Source organism: Thunnus thynnus, chromosome 11, assembly GCF_963924715.1.
Source record: "Thunnus thynnus chromosome 11, fThuThy2.1, whole genome shotgun sequence".
Lineage (NCBI taxonomy): Eukaryota > Metazoa > Chordata > Actinopteri > Scombriformes > Scombridae > Thunnus > Thunnus thynnus.
This window is the reverse complement of record NC_089527.1, coordinates 17,220,095-17,247,977: the sequence shown is the minus strand read 5'-3', so window position 1 is coordinate 17,247,977 and position 27,883 is coordinate 17,220,095. Positions and strand designations below refer to the sequence as shown.

Here is a 27,883-nt window from a genome sequence, read left to right as displayed (position 1 = left end):
CACTGGTTAGTCTTTGCATTAGAGCTGCAAAGACTAGAGCTGCAGTGATTAGTAGATCAACAGAAAATTAACCGGCAAATATTTTGATCATCAATTAATCATTTTAGTCATTGATACCTAAAAATGCCAAACATTCGAGAAGTTAATGCTTTTCAAATGTGAGGATTTGAAGCTTTTCTTTGTTGTACATGATGGTAAACTCAATTTCTTTGGATTTTGAACTGATCCAACAAAACAACATTTGAAGACTAATAAAATAATAAAACTAATAAAATTATAAAATTTTTCAGTATTTTCTGATATTTCATAGACTTGACGATTAATTGGTTAATTGAAAAAATAATTGTCAGGTTAATTGACAATGAAATACATATGCATATGATACAGCTGCCATGTGTAGACAGCTGCTTAATGAGCCTAACAGAATCAGACTAACCCAGCTATAGCTACAGTCTCTTGGAAACGCATGAATGTTCCTATAGATCATTTATTGGCCAAGATGTGTGTATACAGGGAGGTGGAAAAGAGTCAGTGCATCTTCCAAAAACTCAGTAGTATTTATGTCAACCTTGGGACTGTGTATGTGTCTGCTGTGCTCAGGAGGGAGTTCATAATCTCCTTGTACCTAATTTTGTGTGTAATGTGGTTTTGTGTTTTTCTCTATAGCAAGAATTCAGTAAACAAGTGACTGACACCCTCAGAGAAGTGAGCAGACAGGAGGGGGTGTTTCACTGGACCTGCAGCAGTTAAATGGATGTGCATCAGACACTTTCTCTCTGGCTCTCATTCACATGTCTTTATCAGAGGTCTGCAGCGCTAATCCTCTTAAATTCTAGTCAACAGAGGCGGAGCGAACCTCTCGTTGCGTTTCACAGTTTTTCCTCCCGTTCGTCTGCTGCGTGAGGCGTTTGTGCGGGTTGCATGGCCGAGTAGACTTCGCCGCGATGTGTAGCGTTGCGTTTTTTGTAGAGTAGCTGCGTAAAAACGGTGCGTCGGAGAGGGAGCAGATGCGGCTCTTGCCATGACTTGTCCCAGGAAGCAGAGCTTTCAAGCGGCGTTGATCTTCCTGTCCATCGCCCAGCTGACTGCAGGTACAGTAGGCAGCTCCCACTCACTCAGTTTGCATTATGTTGATTAAATGTATCCATCTGGTGAATTACACTTTACCGTTGTGTGACTGAAGGTCTCACATGAGTTATTTAACTGTCCACCACATAGGCTACAACGCAGGTTTGCTAATAATTAGTTGATTCAGTTGACTTTTTAAATTGCCCATATTGTATTCTGAGAAAGCTCCGTGATCTGTTATGTGACCAAACACCATGACTTAAGTTTATGTGACTTTGAAATATTTTATATATATACAAGTTTAATCTTGTATTGTACTTTTAAAAACTACATATAATTACATTTCCATTAGGCTTATGTACCTTAAAGCTCTGAATGGAAATAGGCTATCTATTATCTAAGAATGTAAATTGCTGCCTTCAACAAACAAACTGAGAGATTTTTATGTTTGTTCATTTACATTCCAAAGATTTTAGTTGTGCTTTTCAGGAAATGTTTCATATCTAATTTGTTAACCTGTCAAATATTTACATACTGCTTTCTTAAGTATGATGAAGTTTTCCCCAGTCATGTTGCATCTGATATGATCAAATACATCATAATTGAGTTGCCAGTAGTTGCTGACAAACATCAGTAGTCACTCACCTGTTAGACCAGAAGTGCAAGTAAGTACAGTATATATAAAGAGGAATGTCTGCACTCAGTGCTGTCTGTCTTCCACCTACTTTGTCCTGGTGTTACCCTGATGAATGGGTGTGTGACTGAAAGCTTAGTTTAAGACAACACAGGGTGCACTGTGATGACCCTTTTCCTGTCTTATTGTCTGATAATGGTTCAGTCTTACTATAAGTATTAGCTTTAACTTTGACCCTTTCCAGACTGAAACATGATGACTGGATGTGCCTGTTTGGCCCCAAGGACGGCTCTGTCAGTCAACAGGCATTTCTTGTTTTATCAGCCACCAATTTAATGTGCACTTTCCCTTGTAAGATGTAATTGAACACACAAATTCAGCTAATCAGCAGAGTGCTTTTTCTCTGAGATGTGCTCATTCCAGGTAACAGGTTGTATAATGCATATTGATAATACAGTTTTCAAATGAACAATATTCTAGGTACATGCAGTGTAGAGCTGCAGCTAGTCAATTAATCATTTTGTTGACAACTATTAAATTAATTGGCAACTATTTTGATGATCAATTAATTGTTTTGAGTCATTTTTTAAGAGGAACATTTCAAATTTCTCTGATTCCAGCCTTTCAAATGTGAATGTTTTCCAGTTTTTTTAGTCTTTTATGACAGTAAACTGAATATCTTTGGGTTGTGCACTGCCAGTCGGGACAGAACAAGACTTTATATTTTGCATCTTGGGCTTTGGGAATCAGTGATCAGTGATTTTTCACCATTTTCTTTTTTTTCCAACATCTTTTCATTTCTGAGGGGTGTACAATAATCAGTAATCACCATTGGGTGAACATACAAACATAACAGTATACTGAGTATCCTCATATCCCCCATCTCTTCCCTCTACCCCCATATGCCCAAGTAAACAAAACAAAACAAAACAAAGTAAAACAAAACAAAGAAAGAAAGTATACTTAAGTATATTTTCTGAAACCTTTTTACCACTTAATATGCATTAGTATCCCTTTTATCTATTCAGAAAGTAATCTAAAGCTGTGTTAAATTGAAACCACTCAAGTTGTACTTAGTGTGTTCAAAGATGAAATTATACTATTGATGTGTTCTTGGTTACTTTTACCTACCAAAATAGTACACTTTTAACAAATTTACTAAAGTGTAACCTAAGTTTCCTAAACATCTCAGGTGTGTTCTTCAGTATACTTAGATTACACTTACAGCACATCAATGAGAATGAGATTCATTTTTCCCAACATAGAAGTATGTATTTCCTAGCAAAGTATGTTATAGTAATTAATACTCTGCATTTTTTTTATCTAATTGAAAATCTGGCATGTCATTTAATAAATAGAAACAATGGTTGAAATCCAATTTTCAAAACTGATTTAGTGAAGGAGTGAATTGAATTCCAGAAACTTTTCAACAGATCACATTGCCAGAGCAGATACACACATGTTCCTTCTACATCTTGGACAGTTTGGTGAAAAATCTTTGGAAATTTTATGCTTCTTTATAGGAGTGACATAGAATTTATTGATGACCTTAAAGTTATCTTCCTTGATTTTTTTTTACTTGTAAATGAGAAATATATTCTTCCACAAATGATTAGCCAGGTATTTTCATCTAAAACCATTTAGATCTTTTTTCCAAATCTTTAATAGAGTTGGGAAAGATGAATGATCTCCTTTAGATAGAATATCATAAAATTATCTAATTTTACCTTTAATTGTAATTAAGGACATTAATATATCCTCTACTTCAGATAATCCAAAACTCAACGTATTTTCTTTTTGAATGGTGAAGTGAACGGACACATTCTGAATATGTAGATATTTAAAATCTGTGTTAGGAACGCCATATTCTGTTCTTGAATCAATGAATGATTTTAATTGCATGTTTTATGAAACAAATCTTTAAATTATTTTATACCCAAGTTTGTGCATTTGCATATATTGATTGATTATAAGTGTTTGTTCAGATCTGGCTGGCTTCCATCTGAACCCCCCACTGAGTCCTGTCTCCCCAACAACCATGACACTAAATTTCTTAATAGGGCTGACCAAAAGTAATACTGGAGATTGGGGAGACCAGGACCCCCATGGGCTCTGACTTCCTGTGGGTCATTAAACTAATCCTTGTTTTTTATTGCATGAGATGCATTTTGAAATATGTTTGTTCAGAGATTCAAAAAAATGATAAATAACATGGTAACATCTGAAAAAAAAAATTAAGTCTTCTTATAACATTTATTCTTCCTAACAGATAATGGTAGAGTGGACCATTTACACAAATCACAAATCAATTTGATCTTATCTATGAGAGGAGTTTAGTTTTCTTTTAGCAGATAATCTAAATGCGGTGTAATATTTAATCCCAAGTATTTAAAACCCCCTGGTATCCAGTGAAAAGGACAAGACATATTTCTGTTGGTGTCATATGTAAGAGGCAAGCACTAGATTTCTTAAAATTGATCTTATATCCTGAATATCTTCCAAATTGTACTATATAAATATGAATTTTCTAGATGTGTTATGTATAGAATTATGTAATTTGCATATATGGAAATTTGTGTTTGTTATTATTAATCTTCAGTCCTCTAATGTTTGTATTGTTTCATACACGACACCAATGGTTTGATCACCATCGCAAAAAGCAAAGGTGACAATGGACACCCTTGACTTGTCCCTCTAGTTAAAGAAATTAAGTCACCATTTCACCATTTTCTAACATTTATGGACCAAACAACTAATCAAGTAATAGAGAAAATAATTGTTAGATCAATCGATAATGAAAATAATCTTAAGTTGCAGCCCTAATACAGTGCTGGGCTGTATTCTGTGTCTGCATATAATAGTTTCAATTGCAATATGATGCTTAAGTGGGACCTTTCATACTATTTATCAATTCTTACTGTAGACCTCTGTGGTAAAAAGGTTTAGCAAACGTACAAGCCTCTCAGCACTATACTACTCTAAATTCTACTTCTCTAAATCTAAGAATCTGCTTGGCCTCAAGTTGACTACCCTTTGTTTGGTTGTTTGTTTGATTTCGACCACACTACAGCACTGAGACTGCTTTTGTTACGGTCTTCAATGACATCCACTTAAACACAGACAGTGGCAGAATTTCAGTCTTGGTATTACTGGATCTCAGTGCTGCATTTGACACAGTTGACCACAATATATTACCAGACCTACTGGAAAACTGGGTGGGACTTTCTGGCACAGTATTAAATTGGTTTGACTCCTACTCAAAGGACAGGCACTACTTTATGTCTATAGGTAATGGCACATCTAAGTGGACAAAAGTGACATGCGGAGTTCCCCAAGGCTTCACTCTAGAGCCTCTTCTATTCAACATCTACATGCTTCCACTGGCTCAGATTATGAAAAACAACAAAATATGTTACCACAATTATGTAGACAACACACAAATTTACATAAACATATCACCAGAGGACTATGGTCCAATACAAGCACTGAGTAAGTGCATTGAACAAATCAACAAGTGGTCGTGCCAGAATTTTCTTCAATTAAACAAAGACAAAACTGAAGTAATTGTCTTTGGAGCCAAAGAAGAATGATTCAAAGTCAGCACTCAGCTTCACTTGGTAATGTTAAAACCACAAACCAAGCCAGAAATCTTGGTGTAGTCATGGACTCAGACCTGAATTTCAGCAACCACATTACAAAGTCAGCCTAACATCACCTTAAGAATATATCAAGGATTAAAGGACTTACTTGAAAAACTTGTCCATGCATTTATCTTCAGTAGACTTGACTACTGTAATAGTGTCTTCACAGGTCTCCCTAAAAAATCGATCAGACAGCTGCAGCTGATTCAGAACTCTGCTGCTCAAGTCCTCACTGAGACCAAAAAAGTAGATCACATCACTCCAGTTCTGAGGTCTTTACACTGGTTTCCTGCCTGTTAAATAATTGATTTCCATATATTGCTGTTGATTTATAAAGCACTGAATAGTTTAGGGCCAAAATACATCTCTGATCTTCTGCTACATTATGAACTACCCAGACCTCTCAGGTCGTCTGGGACAAGTCTGCTTTCTGTTCCCAGAGTGAAAACTAAACATGGAGAAACAGTGTGTAGTTTTTCCCAGAAAACTGCAGGTTTGCTGCAACCCTCAGTTCTTTTAAATCAAGATTTTTCTGTTTGCTGCTGCCTTTTATTAAAAAAGTACTCATTAACTATTAATTTCTTACACTGCACTGCACTTTTATTCTTGTATTTTATACCTATTTTATTTTATTTTAGCTTATTTTGTTTTCTATTCTCTTAGCTCTTTAATGACTGTTTTTAATTGTATTTAAATGTCCTTTTGTGGTGTGTTTCTTTTGCACTTTGTCTTGATGCTTTTAATGTTTTATGTAAAGCACTTTGAATTGACTTGTTGCTGAAATGTGCTATATAAATACACTTGCCTTGCCTCTGTTTGATACTCATTTTGAGTCAAATTGGTCCACTTTCATTGCAAGACTTAAGACTTAATGCATAGCTTTGTTGACAAAGGAAATGACTCCTGGTGATAATTTCTGGTTTTGGTTTGCACAGATTTAACACAAGGCTAGACACTGAGTGCAGATTTCACCTGACTTCTTCTCTCGTGAGTCTTCTGCTCACAATATTTTCAATCTTGTTCATAAGGAAGAGAAATCTGTTTCTGTTGTGTTGGTTCATGAAAATATGCATAGGTGCAAAATGTTTGATTCCATGTAAAGGGACACACCAGGTTGGACACTTGTTGAACCTCACATTGTCATACCGGACAACATGCGGTTCAGTCAGACTGTAGGGCAGCCTTCAAGAAAAGCTCTAATCCTGTCCAAGAATATCAAAGATCTACCTCTGCTATACTCACCATTCCTCAAGGCAAGTGAGGATTTATTTTCAGCATGGCAATAGAAACCATGTCAGGTCACACTCACTGAGGCAATTTACCTGTGATGACATCACTGCAGAAAGATGCCAAGGTTGAATTTGTCAGTCAAAGATGTTTTATTCAAGGTGTCTCATCAGGGAAAATATTACAGTAAATGTGATGTGACGGAAAATGCAGTTGACAGCAAGATATGGAGCAGTAAACACACTGCCTAGTAATAGTTTGTGAATTTGATTTCATTTTTCTTACCACCATTAAGTGACTTTGTAGACACCATTATGTGATTATGCTGATTTTAATGTTTTGATGACATGACACCACTTTGAGCATTCACTTGCTGTTCTGCAAACTCAACAGTTGGGTCATAGCACCTATTCCAAAAGAAAGGGGCCTTTTGTCACTGGCAAAGCATCCAAACAATACAAAAACTCTGTAATAATATATTATTTCCCTGTCGCAATATATGATTTAAGAAAATATTCAATATTTATACCAGTATTCAGTGGGTCATTTGGTTTCTTAAAAAGCTTAAAAAATTAACATTGTTATACCTCAGTTACAGAGCAATATATTCAAACTTCATTTAATACTTGTCCTTGAAGAAGTTGTTGCCAAGCAACTCCTGTGTAAGCTGTAAAAGATTATTCTTTTTCTCAAATTCTAGTCAGGTGTCCCTTGAACTTGCGTATTGATAAAGGGTCTTATTTTACAACTAGGAGTCCTCCTAAATGGAGCTAAAAGATCCTAAGCTAAAAGTTTCCTCTTTAAGCTGGTCAGAAAAACCTTATTTTTAGTAAGGAATGGAGAGAACACTTGAACTAAGAGAAGGGGCGAGGTGGACCCTGTTGCTATGGGTGACATCATGTTTCATCAATAAACCAATTCACTATGTCTACAGCGATGGCTGACAGGTGACTGGTCTGTGTCAGTGAATGTAAAAGAAAACATTCATCAATACACAGGAGCGTGACCGGGAATAAAGATACTGTAGACTGATTGATTTAATTTCAAACATATTGTATTTTATAAGCTGTGTTATATCCTTTATACATGAATCAAAGTAAAATTTACTTATCAAGTAGATTGTATCTGGCATCAAACACCACCTGCGTGTTAATACTGTGATATTTTGTTTTCCGGTTGACTAAACTAATCTTTAAGGATGCTTTTGAAAATGATGCTGTAAATGGTTTTTACTTATCAGTTACTTTTCTACAGCATAATGCAATAAACAGAAAAAAACCTAAATGAAATCAATATTTTGTGTGACCACGCTTTGCCTTTAAAACAGCCCCAATTCCCCTCAATACACCTGCACACAGTTTTTCAAGGTACATGGTTGGTTGTTCCCGCATCTTGGAGAACTTTCCACAGTTCTTCTGTGGATTCAGGCGTCTCAGCTGCTTTTGTGTCCTCATGTAATCCCAGACTGACTGGATGATGTTGAGATCAGGGCTCTGTGGGGGCCATATGATCTGTTGCAAGACTCCTTGTTCTTCTTGTCCCTGAAGATGGTTCTTTATGACTTTGGCTGTATGTTTGGGGTCATTGTCATGCTGCAGAATAAATTTAGGGCCCATTAGACGCCTCTGTGTTAGTATTACATTATGGAAAAGAATCTAAACATCTAAAGTGCCTAAAACTTTTTCACAATACTGTATAAAGTTTGGACACTCCTTCCTGTTCCCTTGAATGAGAAAGTGTGTCTTTTGACTGGTACTGTATATATTTCAATTGCTGATTATTTACTTAACGAATTTTTGAACAAACTGGCTCTAAAAAGCACATATTTTCTTTGATGAATAATTCTGACACAAGGCTGAAATATTCCAAGTTCATCAGCACTGTAAACTACAGTTTTCCAGGGTCAAAGTAGTGCAGAGTTGGGTAAACTCTCTGGGATTATTGGATTGTTTATTTGTTGTTGAGCTGATTGGACCCTTATTAACTCGTCCACCATCAAAATATGCTTTTAAAAGTTTATAATCATTATATTCTTACAAAATGCTGACACTGTGAGGTGCATTACATGCAAAAGCTGACTTACTGTAGGAGTCCTCTGGACTACCTCTCACCCCACTCAAATTTAGGAGCTTGTTTTAGGAGTTTTTACTTTCAGCCTTTGGATGTTTTGTGAATACTCCCTCATTCCAATAAAATATTGCACTTTTTGCCATCTCGGTGCTTTAAATACTCACTGGTGCACCAAATGTCTATTGATCCATGGCTGAAAAAGTTACCAAAAATGCACTGTTTATTCCTTTTTGAATAATGTTTGCTAAAAACTACAGTGTCCAGCTGCTGTAGGAAATTACCTGTGACCTGTTTTTATATCTTTAGTAGAAACAAATGTGCTTGGGGGCAGAATGCCACAAACAAACTCAGTTGGGGAGGTCAGAAAGTAATGAATGATCCAACTGAGTTTTTGTCAATACTTGCAATACTTACTATTTCAGAAATTTCCTATTAAATAGGAAAGTTTCAACTGTCTTCCCTGTCCAAGTGTGTGTCATAATCTGGCCCACTCCTTTGCAGTATGCTCCAGGGATCAATCTTTGGTCCCGCTCTCTCCTCTTTTTTAATTATTCTCCTTGGATTTAATTCATTTTTGTTAATTGCCACATTGATGACAGCTCTGTACTTACTGGTTTGCAAATCAACTCTCAAGGACTACACATCCTACCACTGAACCCATCCATTGGATAATGAACATTAAATACAAACAACAATTACGAAAGTAAGAGTCACTTGTGATCACAGCATGAACTTTGACCATCATCTCAAGAAAGTGTCCTAATGTTGTTTCCCTTCAGTTGTGAAATGTACCGTGTCCAATGTCAGTTCTTGTCTATCAACATCTGCAGAATGTTTACTCCTGCTTTTTTTCCTTCTTGGAAAGACTATTGCAATAGAATACATGTGCAGTAGAGATGATTTTTACTTATCAGTTACTTTTATACAGCATAATGCAATAAACAGAAAAAAACCTAAATGAAATCAATATTTTGTGTGACCACAAGGCTACAAGGGGTCAAAAATGCCACAGCTGCACTTTTAACAAAATACTCACACAGTTCATTAACAACTCTTACTGTAGATTTTCTACAGTGGTTGTCTGTAGGGTTCAAGATGACTTCTTAGGTTCTCTGACCACAGTATGTTTAAATGTTTCACAAATTCAGGCTGAAATCACAGAGAGTTTGTGGCTTTTGAGTTCCCTCTGTAAAAACATTGAAATTGGACAGATGGTCAAGAGTTCAAGTTTTTCATACATTCATTTTTATCATAAACACTCTGTATGTTTCTGTCTTTTTTCCTGTATTATTTTTATTCCTATCTATCCTGTGACTCAAAGTGTATGGCAACATATAATATATATGAATATGTAGGAAATTGGCAGAAACAGGCTTCATGTTTAGTGGTACAGAACGCTCTGACAGGTGTCAAAGGTCAACTGCATCCAGACTTTCTATTTTCATGTCAACCAGGTTGATTTGAGACATCCACATCTTTAGAAATTATTATAAAGCAATTTTCACCTGTTTGTTGGTACATGACAAAATATGATGTTTAAAGAAAGGGTGATGTGAAACTGGCAGCAATAAACCTGTGAAGAGGTGACATGCTGTCACAAGATGCTTTGCATCAGCCGTGAATTTTCCTGACAAAAATGATTTTCGCTGGTGAGTGTTACTGGAATGCCAACCATTAATTGCACACAGGACATGAGTTTCAGACAGCAGCCACGATTTCTATTGGAATTTATATAAACTAAAAAACACAACATGAAACTTGAAGTTTTTTTTTCTGAACTGCATGAGATTATGAAGAGATTATGATTTAATATTAATGGTCAAAATTTGAAAAATGCTTCAAATGATCAGAGTTACTGTTATGTCAATGAAGTTTATGATTACAACTGTATTATATCATTAATACCTGAATACTGTGTAGATGTTGCTTATATTAGTATGGCTATTTTAGTTTTTTTTAAAATGATGCTACCGTGTCTGTTAAAATTGTTTAATCAAAATCAAATATTCTCATCATTTATCTCCGGGTTTTTCCAATGAGTGGGAAGTGCAGCCTAGCTTATCAATCACTCACAGTCTTATCAAACAAAGCATGACAGCAGCTCCAAGTAGAACACAAGATTATCTGGGTGTTAAACTAAGAGGCATTACTCTGGTTCCTCCACCTCCAGGCATTTAAGAGCATGGACCTCCTTACATAACAGCAGCATTCTGCTCCTAAAGAGTTCAAGACTACTGGCCATGAAAGTCTGTGAATGATACATGTCTAGTGTTACAAATAAATTAAATACTTTGTGTTGTGCTGGAAAGTGTCTGTGGAAAAAATTATCTAACCATCTTGAGTAATGCGTTGTGTTGCAGGTCTGAGATGTGTGTGCCAGCTGTGCGCCAACCACACCTGTGAGACGGCGGCAGACGGCGCCTGCTGGAACTCTGTGATGTTGATCGATGGGAAAGAAGAGGCGGTCAAGTCTTGCCTGTCGCCCTCCGAGATGAAGGGCCAGGTTTTCTGCTACAGCTCCCCCAATGTCTCCAAGAGGAACTGCTGCTTCACTGACTTCTGCAACAACAAGACTCTGCACTTAGATCCAGGTACAGTCAGTATGATTAATATGGTGTTATCTCAAAATGGCTTAAAGATATGGTGCTGCTTGAACTAAACCATATATCTAAATGGCTTAAGATGAATAAACTTTCACTTAATCTTAACTTATTTCATTTTATTTTGGCCTAACTCATATAAAAGAAATCTATAAATGTTTAAATGGAGAATGTACTTTTGGAGAGTGGCACTTCCATGTGATTCCTTTGAGTAATTATAGATAAGTCGAGCTGGAAATCACATATTAATATGAAACAAACCACATTAGAATAGAAACAAACATAGGGATTATTGGCAAAACAATTTACAATTTCATTTAGCAGACGCTTTTATCCAAAGCGACGTACATCTGAGAGCTGATACGACACAAGCAGGGATCTAGTCAGGAGAGAACAACATGAGTAAGTGCCATAAAGCTAAGTTTGAGTCAGATAGGAAACAAGATACTTATATTATTTCAGCAATACATTATAAATATATTGTCCATTATTTACTCTCCTATAAGTTATTGCAATAACGCTTGGGCGAGTATACACCCTTCAAAATTGCAAAAGATTATAGAAAAGATTATTCTGTGTAGAATACAGGAGCCACACAGATTCCCTCTCTGTAAGGTCTGCCAAAGGTCTGCCAATCTCAATGTTTTCCAAATGAACAAACTCCAGGTTGAGCAGTTCATTTAGCACTATTTCAGTAACACTCTGCCGTCTGTCTTAAAGGATTATTTAATCATACTTAGCATCATTCACAACCATGAAACCAGGAACAGTCATCACCTTCAACTTGCACTTTCAAGAACTGCAAATACCTAATTTAGAATTTCTAATAGAGGTCCTAAAATCAGGAATTAAATTTCTAGTAATTTTGTAAACTTATACCCAAAGATTTAAGAAAATATGTTAAAAAAAAATCCTCATTGTCAACTCTTAATACTCTTCTATTTTGAATAATATTGTAGATTTTGGTTGAGCGCCAGAATACTGATTGTAGTTGTTTTGCTCCTGGAATATGATGTTGTGATTTAGTGGAAGCAATTTGGCTCTTTGGCTCCGCCTGCACATGCAGACACCTGTTATAATTTGATCTAACTTTTATGTTCTATTTGATATTGTGTGAACAAGCAAACAAGAAAATGATTATTACCTTGGCAAATATTAACTGGTTGTTGTTTTAGTTCAGTTTTGGTTTAAGGTATTTTTACTTAATTCAATAAAGCTGATTTTTTTCCCACAGTAGGAAAGACAAACCAGGTTACATAAAAAAGCATTAAAAAGAAGAAAATGGATTCCTCTGCTCAGTAGTTACAGTATGCAGTCAACAGCAACACTAGCCCAATCACTGTGGGATTTCCCACTCATTCTGGCCCCGGCTAGACGAGGTGGATGCTGATCCTACTAGATCCTGTGACATAACAAAGCTGGCAGAGGCCATGGGACGACGGTTAGTGATCCTCCCCTCCCTCCCCTGATTTATAAATACTTTGTCAGGCATGTAGTCCTAGTGCAAGTTAAAAGCCTCTCACTGGGTCTGCTTGGTGGAAGTTGGCCTTAAAGCTGAGGGGGATTACTTACACCTGTGGATATACAACTCAATGGAAAATGCTGAGAGGTCAGACAGAGGTTGCAAATAGAAAAATAGTTCTTGTTTTACTGCAATAAATAAACTAAAACATAACAGTTTGTCCCTCTGACATTTCCAGTTTGAGTGCAGTAAAATGTAAAATGTAAAATGGACAATTCATGAAGTAAATCAGATTGGCAAAAGCTCCCCATTAATCAGTTTTTGTCACTTGGTAGAAACATATGAAGCTGAAAATTACACACAGTTGACATATTATGGCTTTGTAAAGTAGATATGGTAGCAACACTGCCTACATGTCAACATGTCCAATAGACTCTGAGCAACATTAGCATTCATTTAGAGTTTCTGACCACACAATGAATTAGTACAATATTCACTCTCCTTTATAGCTCTGTTTTTGTCTCCACAAACACCTGCGGTAAATATATCTGTTTCTTTAGCCGCTGAACGCTCTGCTATGTTCATCAGCTGGCCACTAACTGTGTCTGCCTGCTGTTTGGTGCTGGGCAGGGAGCATACAGTGGGTTTATCAGTGCTTTTTAGCTGAAAACATCTGCTTGCTGCTGCTGGGAAAAGGGGTTGATGAGAACGGTGAGAGTGAACCAAATCAGTAGAGTCGCAGGTCAGAAAACTTAAACAACAGAACAGAAATGCTCTTTAAAGTTGAGGGGAACTGCAGAGTCAGAACTTCAGTATGTGCATTTTAGACAAGTAAAACCCACGTTTCCTGCTCCTGCATTTTTATGCTTTTGTAAATGTTTACTCCTGGTCGCAGTGTGAAATAACCACTGTTGACTGTTGATACAGCACCCTGAGGCTGTTATGGTATTGACTGTGAATGAGGACAACCAGAATCAATCTGTTCCATTGTTCCACTAAACATCAGCATGTGAGCTCATCCATGTGTTGTTTCAGACTGTATGTTTATCAGTGCTCTTGCCGTGACTTCTATAAAGGTGCTTGGACAGTGATACGGTGCAGTTAGAGGTAGTAGGTAGAGGTTTTGTGTTTTTTGTTATACCTTTCACACTTTGACAGGGATATCTTCTTCTAAGTCTAATTTCCGAACATTTTTTTCAGCCTTTGCGTCAAAAAATTCAAACAGATCATTTGACAAAAAGCTGAAAGGTAACATGCATGTTTGCCGAGAAACAGTCTTGCCACTGGAGCAGAGGAGAGTAATGTCTTGTTTTGCACCATATCTGCTGGGCTCCAGTCGGACACACAGCTGGATATGTTTTTAGGTAAAAGGCTAAAGATGTCTTAGGAAACTGTGGTCTAGTTCAAGATGTGTTGCTTTGCACATTGGGCCATCTGCAGATGTTGCATGTTTTGGTGAGGACATTTCTTACTTTAGGGATTTGAGAGGATCAAAAGGGTAAAGAAACATGGAAAACTTTATTGTGTAAAAATGTTACTACTAATAGATAGGTTCTGATTTTTTAAAGCCTGGATGATTATATTATGAGTAATTGGTCTCTGCAATCATTCAGCCAAAGCTTGTATGAGGTTTCATCACTCCCCAAACCTACCCTTTTCTTTAATGCCATTACAGTGTTCTCGGTGCAACATTTTGTCAGCATGTGTGGAAATTCCACATTATCACGGTGCCCACCAGCTCTGCCACTTTTGTTTGTGTCCAGGTCTCTTCTATCCGCCCACAGACAAAATGAAGGTCAGCGATAGAAATGCCAGGTTATATTGTTTTGCCAAACCCACAATTTAAGTCACACATTGTCTCACAAAGTGCCTGTTTTTGCTCAGTGCATGTCGATGGAGTGGCATTTTCATTTTAACTGTTGGAAGAAGATTCTGCCTCTGTTTCTCTTCATTACTCTTGATCAATGACATTTATGGAGCAGTGAGGAAAATTTCTGGTGCCTTGAATGTAAAACACATTTGTTGGAGGACATAAATTTGCATCTGCCAATTGTACAATTTCCAGTTCCCTAAGTTTTAATATTGTCAACTGGTTGATGTCTTCATTCTTGTTGAGCTTGTGTGGTGGCAGGAAAGTGTTTTTCTGCAACTCAGTACATCAGACGAGGCTGCCTTCATATTTCAGCAGTACATATACACCAGTGACAATGTAAATCATCTACATGAGAGGACCATCTCAGTCCATTGCCATGTTTGGCCACCAGAGGGTGCTCAGTGACAATGCTGTAAATATAGTTGCAAATGTCCTCTCATTCAACTGACTTTTTGTCCTTAGAATTGAATAAGCAATTTGGTAAACAGTAATGTGCAAAAAATATTAACTGGTGATTTTACATTGTCATGTTGTATATGTGTGTGTGTGTGTGTTAACAGAAAGGCCTTTGGAAGATCCTGGCTGGAGTAGGCTGCAGCTGTCTGTGGTGATCCTCGTGCCCTCTTGCCTGCTGTGTATGGGGATTGTACTGGGTGTGTTTGTTGTGCAGGGCCAACGCTGTGCCTACAGCAGAGCCCATAAGCAGGACCCAGAGGAGCCCTTGGATGACCAGATGCTCATGTCACCTGACAAATGTCTCAAAGATCTTATCTATGACATGAGCACCTCGGGCTCAGGATCAGGTAAGCCGATTTAGTTGACATGATGATTCATGATGACGATTATTCGCTGTTCCATTTATTCTGAGTTACTCCACTGCACTTCAATGAACTGAAGCAAGTAAATTCAGAAACTCTTCAGGCTTTATTGTTGTGTGATTTAAAAATAGCACTCCTCCATCTGTGATTTGCAGAAACAGAAACCAAACATGTTGTCCGCTGCTCATGCTCTGCCTGGTGGAAATCTCTGTTTGTCTTGCAGGGCTGCCATTGCTGGTCCAACGAACCATAGCTCGAACCATTGTCCTGCAGGAGACCATTGGTAAGGGTCGATTTGGAGAGGTGTGGCGGGGCAGGTGGCGAGGGGAGGATGTTGCTGTAAAGATCTTCTCCTCCAGGGACGAGAGGTCCTGGTTCCGAGAAGCAGAGATTTATCAGACGATCATGCTCAGACATGAAAACATCCTGGGCTTCATTGCTGCTGACAATAAAGGTGCCAGAACCTTTTGGATATATAATTCTTCTTCTATAGGTATAATATTGAGTACATGTTATAATTGTAAGACAACTGTTTCAGCTGTACTGTTTGCTGTGTGCTGCAGATAATGGCTCATGGACTCAGCTGTGGTTGGTGTCAGAGTACCATGAGCATGGCTCCCTGTTTGACTACCTGAACAGGTACACAGTCTCTCTGGAGGGCATGGTCATTCTCGCTTTGTCCATAGCCAGCGGACTGGCACATCTCCACATGGAAATCATTGGCACGCAAGGTAAGGCTGTATTATTGAACTAACACAAATACCTCATATTGCGGGATTCAAAGGATGCACAATAAACCCATCATATACTAAAATCTCAATGGACATAACAGGAGAATTGTCTCAACCCAGATTCCTACACTAATGATCAGTCTGTATATCCTCAAAACAGTAGTTGTTAGCCTTTAATTTATGGCTGCAACTAACGATTATTTCTATTATCATTTAACTTTTCTATTACTTTTTTGATAATTCATTGTTGAGTCTGTGAAATGTCAAAAAATGTTCTAAAAAGATTTCTTCAGAAGTCTTGTTTTGTCTGATCAACACTCCAAAAGCTGCAAACCCTCACATTGGAGAAGCTGGAATCAGCAAATATTTGGTATTTTTGCGTGATAAATGATGTAACTGATTGTGAAATTTTTTGTGATTCATTTTCTGTTGGCTGACTTATTATTATTAGTCAGCTTATCGTTTCAACATTACCGTCATAAACAGGAAATCAGAAATCATCTATTTCAGTGATAGTTTATCAGTGATTATATTATGGTTAGATGCACGTCAGAGTTCTATGAAACACTGGTGCATTTTTTTTGCACTCATCACTAAAAGATCAAAAATATTTTGTCAAATATAAAGCACATTTTTTGGGCCTTTAACGTTATGTGTGTCCTGCTTGGTTCTAGGGAAGCCTGCCATCGCTCACAGAGACCTGAAGTCTAAAAATGTCCTGGTGAAGAAGAGCGGCACGGCAGTCATCGCAGATTTGGGTTTGGCTGTGAAGCACGACTCCACCACAAACACTATAGACATACCGTCTAACCACAGAGTGGGGACCAAGAGGTAGGATTTACGTCAAAGTGCAGCACATAATAAACAAACAAGAAAGTCCACCTGACAGGAACTGAAACTGGCAGTGACTGCGAACGTCTTCCAGTGTATTTGATGTGTTAGATTTCCCCCTGAGTTTACATGATAATCAGGAAGTTATGTTTTAAGAAACTAAAAGCTTGAAACAACTTGGAGTGAGCTTCCTAGACACTGTTTTCATGTTAACCCCTTTACCAAGAACACACTGTGCCAAGCCAATTCAGTCCCTTTAGGGATTCCTAAAATAATGTGCTGTGTTTGTTAACAGAGAAATGTTTTCTGGGTGTGCACACAGCGAAATAGTGTGTTAAGGTTTGTTGAGAATAATTCTGGACAAAAGTCATGACACATTAAGTTATTTTGCATGAGAATTTAAAGAGGATTGATGCAGGAATGATACAACTAGAACACTTAAACCCTGTACGTACAGGATTAAAAGATTTTAGACTTTGGCATCTCCTAGTGTTTCTATCAAAAGCTCACAAGATTCAAACTGTGTAGCATATAATATCCCTTAGACTGGTATCATCATCAGATGTAAGCCAGAAATCATCAGTGAATGCTTTTAGTTCTGCTTTTAGAGGAGAAGTTTTTGTTCCTAACAATAACAAAGCAACAAGTTCCCAGAAAAGTAATGTTTGACTCTAAGCAGTCTGTTCACGTTCAGATTAATGAACTGAGCTTGTTTTTTCAGTAGTTGCTGTAGATTAGGAAAATATTCCAAGAAGCGCAGGGCTTTTTGTTCTAATAGGCCTTAATCATTTTGTCCTCTGCAGGTACATGGCCCCAGAAATCCTGGATGAGACAATCAATATGAACAGCTTTGAGTCATTCAAGCGGGCAGATATCTACTCGCTAGGCCTGGTGTTGTGGGAACTGGCCCGAAGATGCTCTATTAGAGGTAACTTAAATGATGCGCACACATGCAAAACATACAGACAATCATTTATTGATATTTAAAAAAAATATTTAATACAGAAGTCATCTGCAAAACTGCTCTGTGTCATTAAGGGTACATACATGAGCACTGATGAATCTGTTATCATACCAATAACAGCCAAGCGTTGTTTTGTGTGCTGTGTCAGCCTACACTATTTCAGGGTGGTTTATATCCTTGTTTCTCAGTACTCTGAACATTATCAGTCTTGTGCATCGTTAAAAGCATGATAAACAAAATGCCTGTCTTTGTCTTTTTCACAGGACTTCATGAAGATTACCAGCTGCCTTACTACGACCTGGTGCCTTCAGATCCGTCCATCGAAGACATGAAGAAAGTGGTGTGTGATCAGAAACTGAGACCCAACATTCCTAACCAGTGGCAGAGCTGTGAGGTGAGATGGGAAGGTCTCAGTATGTCTGATGTATCATCACCGTGTAAAGCAACTGATGCTATAATGCTAACTTATCACTAATGTGTGTAAAGTCAGATACAAAAGAAAATCAGACATAACATGCCACATGCTTAAAGGATCGTTTTATTTAGATTTTTATCAGTACTTTTATCGCCCTAGTTTGTGCTGAACTGAACAAAACAAATTAAACTTACTAATGAACTGGAAACAGAAACAGCCATTTGAACTGTGATGTGGTCTGTTAGCTTAGGAAAAAATTAACTACATGATAACAATCTTTGAACTTTACTGAGTGAAATGATTCGATTCAGCAGTGATTCATAATTTCCATCTCTATTCTGTAGTTTTAGGCATCCTTTAGTTCTGATACTACCCACGTTAATCGGATGTGTGAGTATTTGATTTGGTAACTTTGAGACATTAAGTCCAATGAGGCAAGAAACATGAACAGTCAGATGAGGCTATAAACAAATGATTAGTTTGATTATCTAAACCACTTTAATTGGAGGTAAAAACAGAAAATGATCACACCTGAAATGTAGATAATAATCCCTCATTGCATTGGAGAACTGTGAAATCTGCGCAAAAAATTGCATTTAGAAAACGTGCAATGTTTCTGTGTGAAACAGAAAGTATCAACATTTTTCTTGGACTCAGCACCTGGAAATGAAAGATATGCATGAAAGATCACCCTGAAGTTTGTTTAAAGCTTATTTGATTGTCTGACTGCTCGTGTTTCTTGCCCTACCGAACGTTATTTTAGCATTTATTATTTAACATTCCCAGATCTTAGCAATTAATTTGATCAATCCAATGTTTTTCTTAGAGATTGAAATTATGGCCAAAATTACAAAAATACTATCCAAATTGTATGAAACCAGAGTTTGTTTTTAAAGCTTACAAACAGTAAGTTTAGGATGGAAGAGGTCAAATCTTCACAGTTATGATAACACAGGAAGGACGACACTTTCCCTACATCGACCCCACAGTCTCATTGGTTGGTTGTGTTTCTACTCATTTCAAGCCGTGAACAGGAAAAAATTTCGGCTACCTCTGTTTCTGATATTTTGATGCATAACACTGGTCATTTTGTCCTCCATATAAAATCTTAATCCAAAAACTTCACATTAACTGTACAAAACAAAGAGAAGAGATTAAGTTGCTCATTTTTAAAAAAACTGTCAGCGGGAGATTAAGTGTACATATAACTGAAGCTCTTGGTATTTATGTTCAAGGTGAGAAGCTGCAACTTAAGTCTGCTGTCTAAATTTGGTGCTTTTATATAAATGATATGTTTGGGTCTCTTTGTTGACACACCAGGCTCTGCGTGTGATGGGCAAACTGATGAGAGAGTGCTGGTACGCCAACCCCGCTGCTCGACTCACTGCTCTGCGGGTCAAGAAAACCGTGGCTCAGCTGTCCGTCATCAAGGACGTCAAAGATTAGTTTGATTTTGTCGCCCTGTAGATCAGCATTGGTGCAAAAAGACGAACTGGGAGCAAACAAGGGAGAAACTGCCTCTCTAACTGCCTGAGGCGGCCCTCTTCAGGAAACGACCACAACGTTAACAGTCAGAGCGCTTATTCAGGTTGTTGTCGGTGCCAAAGTATTGTAGGAGGTGTCTGTGGCAGCTTTACACATAGACACCGATAATGTATGTTGGTTATTTGAACCAAACATCTGAACTTTTGGTAGGAAGAGCCATATCGAATAAAACATGTTTTATTTTGCTACCTCGGACATTTAAGTGCCCAAAACATAAAAGTTGCACATTGTGATGTTTTTGTGCCATATCATGTAGCAAACACAGTATTGTAGTGTGCTGACTGACAATCACAAAGGATACTGGATAAGATACCCTAACCGGTTTTTAAATGACTCACATACAGACTGTACCTGATCATTTGTACTTCAAAGTGTTTTAAGTGCTTTTGCATAGTTATTACTGTACTATTGTAGATAAATGGTTTGATGAAAGCTCTGTGAATCGAAAGGTTACTCCACATTTAACAGGTGTACAGCTGTGCATTTCCTAGTGGAAGAGATCCTTAAGCTACATATATCTTAGTGGATTTTTACTGTGATCAGCTTCTGATTATTGATTTTTAGCAACGCAGCGTGGCTCTATATGACAGGTGGTCCACTGGTTGGTTGATCTGTTGGTCCAAATGCCTCGACAAGTATTTGATTTTAAGATCAAGACTCTTGGAACAGACATTCATGTTCCCCTGAGGATCAGTCTGAATCCAGTTGATGCTAATGAGAGCTAAACCTGACAAGATGAGTTAAATTATCACAGCAAACCATTTTGATTTAGGTAACAGCTCTACTTTTTTCTGGCACTACCATCAGGCCAAATGTTGAATATTTTGACTGAACAGTGGTGAAAAATGCAAATCTGTCTACATATTTTTACAGCCTCATGGGATCGGTAGACACAGACGTTTTAGTCTTGTTCTTTATGTGAAGAGAAGTAAAGCTATGAACTACTGTAAATTTTGCACATTTAAAGCTTTCAGTAGCTGCTTTCTGACAGTTGAATGCTAGCTTGTTAACAATCAAAAGCTCATCCATGAATGTAAAAATATTTGTTTTATTTTGCTTGAATATATTTATTCAAACTGGAACTGGAATCATGTTACAAATTCTACAACCTAAACTACCCCATGCAAACATCAGTAAAACAACACATTCAGTTTCACTATTGTTAACATTGGGTCAAGGTGCTGTTTGTGTTTTTATAAACAGGGAAATTTAGCAAATCATGTATTTCATCTTTATACAAATATATAAAGATAAACAATACACCGAACAGAGAAGAAGAAGCATAGAAGCAAATGTAGGGCAATAGCATATTGTGCATTGTTAGCAAATCATCAGGAAGAGAGTACAGATTTTAGATGATGGGCGCAGATATGACGACCAATGACTGTCAGACAAGGGAAAGCCCACATTGCTACATCTGTCTCCCATGTGGACTTGTATTCACCCACATGAATGCAGATGTGCCTGTGTGTGCATATGTATGTGTTTCATATCATGTAAAATGATTGTGTAATTTCATTGTAGTGTTTGTGAAACTGGTGCTGTGGAGAAAACTTTCCCCTGTTTCATATCCATTGCTTTTTAATTCATGTCTAGCTGTATATTTTCAGTTAATGTTTACTTTTTTTTTTTTTTTAGTTGCTAAGGCAAGTGACATATTTCCATATAGCTTACTTGTATCAGTATAGGTATCCCCCTGTTATGAAGGTTTCAGGATTACTGGATGATACATGTAGCATCAGCAGTGTTGCCTCTTGAAGATAAGCTAATGTACAGGAGCCTGTTGCTATCCCGGCAATATATCAGTTCATGTGCAAATGTTCATGTTTTTTTTTGTCAGTGAAATGATTAGATGTCCTCAATCATTTAATCATTTGACTTTATGTTGCAAAGAGTACAGATAGGAAATATTTAAAATGCAGTATTAAAGCGTCGAGCTCTGCCTGTGTCCATTGAAAAAAAAACCCTACAATATATATTTTTTTATCTGAAGTTGAATCTATGCTGACCAAGATTATATTTTGTCCATTGTGTCATATCTGCTTCTCCAAGAATCAGACAGGTGACCCAGAGACAAATGGAGAGTGATTGTTAAAGAATATAAAAAGACTTATCAGTCACTCCAGAGAGGAGTGATCACCATGTGCAATTTCTGTCTGTATTTTATGACATAACTGAATATTCACAAATGTGATATTGCTTTCTTAAAACAAGATCCATTTTTGATTTTTAAACCCTCTACTTACTTAGATCTATACATCTGATTTGTGTAAAACTGTTTTCTGTGGTTGCTCAGATGTGGATGTAATACCATTGCATCATATCTTTTCTTTTGCACTATTTATTCTGTATAGAAATACTGTAAGTGATATCAGTGGGTCAATAAACAGTTTTTTTATGGAGTGGACTGTTTTAATTTCTTTGATTTAAGATAAATTGTTTCTGCTTTAGTATAAAATATGTCACATTACTACTACTTGGGTTTCGAAAACACTGATTGTGCAGAGCAGTGCATATTACCATATGCAGATCAGCATTTCCTGGTAAAAACCAAAGTGAAAAACGGGTCATTTTATCTCTTGTCACACATTTAGCTTAACTGACATGACTCATCTCCGCTGTCTCTTGTGCCATTCTATTATCTTACACTGTTCGTGATATGGATATGACCGTTAGACCGCAGAGACAGACGTATAACTCCGAGGCCATCAGCACTTTGTAGATGAGTCAGCACCTCAAGATTGTGCTGTGAGTTGCCTTAATGTTTACTGTCATTCAAGACAAGCTCACACGGGAGATTTTAGGAACCATTTTGAAAATTTCCCCTCATCTTAATTTGAGCTTTTTGACAATTCAAGACTTTATCAGAGATCCTCACATATTACAGAAGCAATGATGAGAGTGCGTCCATATGCTCTTTCTGTTGTTTTTCCTTCTTTTATCAAGCAGCAGGCGAGTGCATGGGCTGCTACTAGTAATGAGAACAAAACTGATGCTTTTAATACTTGAAAAATAAGGAATGTGGATTTGTAATGTCCTGGTGAAATGGGACATCTGAGTTCCAGACAGTCTCGTGGTCGCTTGGCCAACAGTTCTGCTGAGGGTCAGTGGGGCAGAGAAGGATTGCTGTGAGGCAATCTGCTAGTTAAGGAGTCTTTTAACTGGGTTCATATACTGTAGATCTAAGTAAAATGACCCTCTGATTTCCTGGTCACACCAGAGTGTAAAAGCCTTTGTGCAGATTAAACAAAGTACGATTTGAAAGCATGGGTGTGGTAGTAGGCGAGGGTTTGTCCACTGTGGTTAAGTTTTCTTTAACTCATCGGCCATTGTCTCTCTGACTGCTCTTTTGATCCAACCATGTCTGATGCCTTCGGCCCAATGACCCATGCTGTCTGCTCAGGGAGCGTGACACTGGCCTCAAGCTAAATCAGCCTTTTGTCTCCCTGCTTGGCAGAGCACAGGACTCAGGCTCAGACTGAAGCTTAGCCCATTGAGAAACTGAGAGTGAGAGAGGCTGGAAGCAGGTGCTGATAAAGGGGTGAGGTGGCAGTTTCACATGCATTGTTGATTTCTGACCATAAATCGAATTGCTAAGACTGCAAAAGAGAGAAGGGACTATTTGAAGGGGGATTAATAAGAAAAGTTTGAACATCCTCCTTCTCTCTTTTCTTTTCAAACCAGCAGGCCAGACATTCTCAAGAAAAAGAAGAACAAAAGTTAAATGAGGTGCACAGGAAAGTAGGTATGCGTGTCTACGATTTGCAGATGCAGGTCCACCACAACCATCACATGACGTGGATTTCCGCTTTGACACATTTTGCTCTTAGAGCACAGAAGGGCAGGGCCACACAGTCATTGAAGAGCTGCTGCAGCAAGACATGATGGTGCTTTGAGGACTACTCTACCATACAGTCCATCATGAATTTCAATGGACTTCAGCGCCAGAGCAGCCAAGAAAATCACATTCTGGATAATACTCAGAGGAAGAATAAGTCTTTGTGGCACAGGCGATCACTGAGGGGAAACAGTGACCGACACCGGCAGAACACAGGCACTCTCTCCAGAGTAAACAAGGTGAGACAATAACTCAACTATAATATACTGTGTAATGTAGTGTAGAGTAACCATGCACACTTCTGCAATTCAAATCAAATATCATGTAACACATAAAAACTTGATCATAGCTGAGATTTTTGTTTTAAGATTGCTTCATACTTAGCAGCCGTTCACCACCAACTGTGTATCCACAGAACAGCAGCACCTTGTCAGTGGCCAAAAGCCTTTTAACAATTTTAATCTTTTGAGCTAACATTATAGGATCAACATGTTCTCACACAAAACAACTTCTGTAATTGACTGAGAGGTTTATAACTCATATATCTATTATATTGTTTTAAAGAGGTATTTGCATTTCTCCATTTGCAGACCATACAAACTTCCACCAATTCACTGGTTGACTACTCCGACCCACAAAGGTAAACATATCAGATTTGATGTGCAATTTATCATACAGGTATGGCATACAAATACATGAATAATACATTTTTTGTAAATCAGATCCTAAAGTATTTATTTTCTGTCTGTTCGTTCTCTTTTTCACAGAATCACAATTACACTGGAAAAGCAAGACAATGAAACATTTGGTTTTGACATTCAGGTAGGTCTCATCACATTTCATCAACATTAAGATAAGGCACAGATATTGTCATTTGCAGTCCGCTCTTTATTCAAAAGGGGGTTTTTTTGTGCAAAAGTATTGTCTTGACTGCTTTTGTGACAAAGGTGTCTCTTGTTTCAGACTTATGGCCTGCAGCTGAAGAACAGCTCTTCAGTAGAGATGTGCACGTTCGTATGCAGGGTGCAGGAGGACAGCGCTGCTGAGAGTGCTGGCCTGACCGCAGGTGAACCACTCACATCCTCCCTACATAGGCGTTCACACACATACAGAACTGTTGGACCTTATTTTACCTCTCTGGTGTACATAGAGTGACAGATATGTCACTTACCACACATGTACATGTTCCATTTCCAGCCACCTACGCAGACACACACTGATGCAGAAGCACAATGCAAAGCCATGTTGTCCTCTCGAAATTGATTAGTTCCTTCTTTTGCGTCCTCATTTATTGTAGGAGATGTTATCGTCACCATCAACGGGGTCAGCATTGAGGGTTTCTCTCATCAGCACGTACTTGATCTGATAAGAAAGTCAACCAATAATCTAAAGTAAGTGATAGAAATGATAACCTCCCAGACTGTCATGCTCATACAACAAAGCACAACAGAGGACAAATCATCTGCATTGAAATATTTATCAGCAAAATCAAGCAGAGTATTTTCTGGCGAACGTGCATGCAAGTATGTGTTTGTCATTCCAGGATGGAGACTGTATGTGGGAGTGTGGTGAAGTTTATCGAGCTGGAGAAGAAGATGAACGCGCTTAAGGTATGTCTCTTTGACCCCACCCATGTTTGTTGTTGACATACTGCAGCTGTGTGGCTGTTGTAGGCAGCCTACAAACAGTTGTGTCACTGAAACCATACAAACTCAGCTGGTAATAATGAAAGAGCAAAAGCTGCAACACCACTGTATGAGAGCCACACTACATGAGCATTGTGTGATTTAAAATGAAACAATATCTTTGTGTGTAAATATTCTGCATGCTTAAACTGGGAGATTGTGGGTACCTGTGTAACCTTGATGTTTTTGCTCTTACAGCATTCACTACGTGAGAGATTGTTGGAGCTGCAAGAGCTCACATTACAGGAACAAAGACTAACGCGAGGTGAGAAGTTTTTTCTCAGCTGTCCCACCACAGCACTTCCTTTCTCACAGGGGCTGTCATCTCTCAGAAATTACACTTTTTTATGATGTGAAATGAACTGTAAACTTGACATAAATTGCATGAAGGACTTCCCCTGAAAAAATGAAGTGAGAAGCGCTGCTGACGAATTTCCTGCTGCACGCATCTTGTCAGCTATAGCTTTTACTGACAGGGTCTCTACTTTGTTATGTTTCCAGGTAATTTGAATGACAGCATTCTCCGCCTCTCAATGGACTCTTCAGGATCTCTGAACTCCCCCAAAGGCCACCGTGGCCTCCGTTTATCAAGTGACAGTAGCTACAGGAGCATGATGACTGATGACAGTGACCTGGCCAGTGTGTTTGGGGATCTGAGCTCACCCGGCCCCTGCAGCGCAGCCAGCACCAATGAAGATGGCTGCTTCTTCACAGATTTTCCTGCACAGAGCATGTCCAGGAGGTTTTCATCAGGCTCCAGCAATCATCATCAAGCCCTCAGCCGCTCCAGCAGCTCCGGTATGGCCGGCAGCAGCGGCTCCCTCTCTCCTTGCTGGGATGAAAAAAGGGTCTCCTCCTTGTTTGGTACCCTGCCCAGGAAAAGCAGGCGTGGTAGTGTTCGAAGACACATCTTCAAGTTAATTCCTGGACTCCAGCGATCAGTTGAAGAAGAAGACATGGGAACAAACTCTCAGTGATTTGTTGTTCTACATGATACTAACGGTTGACAAGGTTTCTCTCATGTTCTGAACAATTTGCAGACAGAAAAAGACACACTTTGAAGGTTGTGTTAATCCTTTTAAGAATACGATTTTGCCTTTATGGGAAAACAGAGACAATGGACACTTCAGTGCTTGGCGTATGTCAGTACCAAAGTTTTCTCAAGAGGGTCTTGAGCCTTTAAGGCGAGCCTGCCTGGCTCAACATTTGGCTTGGACTCGTGGTGGCACAAAAGCATTATGAAAATGTAAAATGTTTTTCCTTTCAACAAGTGTTTGAATGAATGGCATGCATAACACGCTGCAGATGAGATTATGTATCCTACTAGCTTGAATGAAAAATGTTTTTTTTCTTTATGCCATAATCACAGAATGTGATCAGCATTAATCTCTGCAGTCTGAGCTGCAGTAAATGTATTCATGTAGCAATATGAATTTTGAGATTAGACTATGGTGAACACATTCAGGTAATCAAAACCAAAACCAACACTGTATAGATAGCTGCTCAGCTGAAAACAGGATGTGGGTGCGAGAAGTACTACTTTACTATTTTCATTTCCAAAATCATTTTCAGGCTGTATATAAGTTATTTTCAGGTGTTCAGAAAACAAAAACATGTTTTTGTAAATTCTGAATGTACTGTTGTATGTTTTACTTTCAGTGGCAAGACAATGTAATTGTGCATGTTGACTTATGCTTTATCTTTTCAAACCAAGATAGTCTGTATGCAGGAGACAATAAATGTACAATAAATTTGTGAAGTTTTGTAAACCCAGCACTGTTTTTCTTATAATATATAATAACGCAAACTAATTTTAAAGTTATAATTCAAACAAGAAAGGTATGGCTTATTAAAGAGGGAACTAGACTGAAGATTTTAATTTAATTTACTAATAAAAAGAAACAAACATTTTCAGAGGTGCAAGAGTTTGAAGCTAAAACAGAGTAGAAAACCCACACATTTCCTGTAAAGAGTCACACCTCGTTGGTTTCCTCCTGCTGCTCGAGACAGACAGACGGAAAGAGAGAGAGAGACAGAGAGAGAGAGAGTGAGAAAGAGAGAGAGAGAGAGAGAGACAGAGAGAGAGAGAGAGAGAAAGAGAGAGAGAGAGAGAATATAATGGTTTGTTAATCCAGTGGATTAATTTTCTGATGCACTTTATTTTAAAGCTGAAAAAAGTTGGCAAATTTTTGCATGATCTCCTACTCTAGCCTTAAAAAAAAGTATAATCATTTATTATCCATACCAACATCTTAGACATTTTAAAAGTAATTATTAAGGAAAGTGCTGATTTGAACGTGTCTGTTTAACATACTGGAATATTGCATCAGCATTTCAGGTACATTACTTAAGATCTTAAGGTCTTTTTGCAATTTAATCTCAAGACATAACAAGATTAAGCTACAGGACATGCGCAAAAACACATGTGCAGTAAAATAAAGTAAACCTATAGGAGAATGTTAATCCAGATTAAAAACATTA

The 27,883-nt window shown here is 37.9% G+C and overlaps 2 protein-coding genes across 2 annotated transcripts; both read left to right on the top strand.

The window, feature by feature from the left end:
* Positions 1–435: 435 nt before the first annotated feature.
* LOC137192611 (activin receptor type-1C) lies at positions 436–22,281 on the top strand. Its single transcript, XM_067603436.1, has 9 exons — positions 436–1,091; positions 11,001–11,231; positions 15,136–15,378; positions 15,617–15,847; positions 15,957–16,124; positions 16,799–16,955; positions 17,759–17,883; positions 18,183–18,313; positions 19,655–22,281. Exons 1-9 carry the CDS (start codon positions 1,022–1,024, stop codon positions 19,778–19,780), a joined length of 1,482 nt encoding a protein of 493 aa, XP_067459537.1. The 5' UTR covers positions 436–1,021; the 3' UTR covers positions 19,781–22,281.
* Positions 22,282–23,705: 1,424 nt separating this feature from the next.
* On the top strand, positions 23,706–27,175 carry cytip (cytohesin 1 interacting protein). Its single transcript, XM_067603434.1, has 8 exons — positions 23,706–23,956; positions 24,308–24,357; positions 24,485–24,539; positions 24,681–24,783; positions 25,015–25,108; positions 25,261–25,327; positions 25,601–25,667; positions 25,904–27,175. The coding sequence occupies exons 1-8, from the start codon at positions 23,801–23,803 to the stop codon at positions 26,377–26,379; spliced, it is 1,068 nt and encodes a 355-aa protein (XP_067459535.1). The 5' UTR covers positions 23,706–23,800; the 3' UTR covers positions 26,380–27,175.
* The last annotated feature ends 708 nt before the right edge of the window (positions 27,176–27,883 follow it).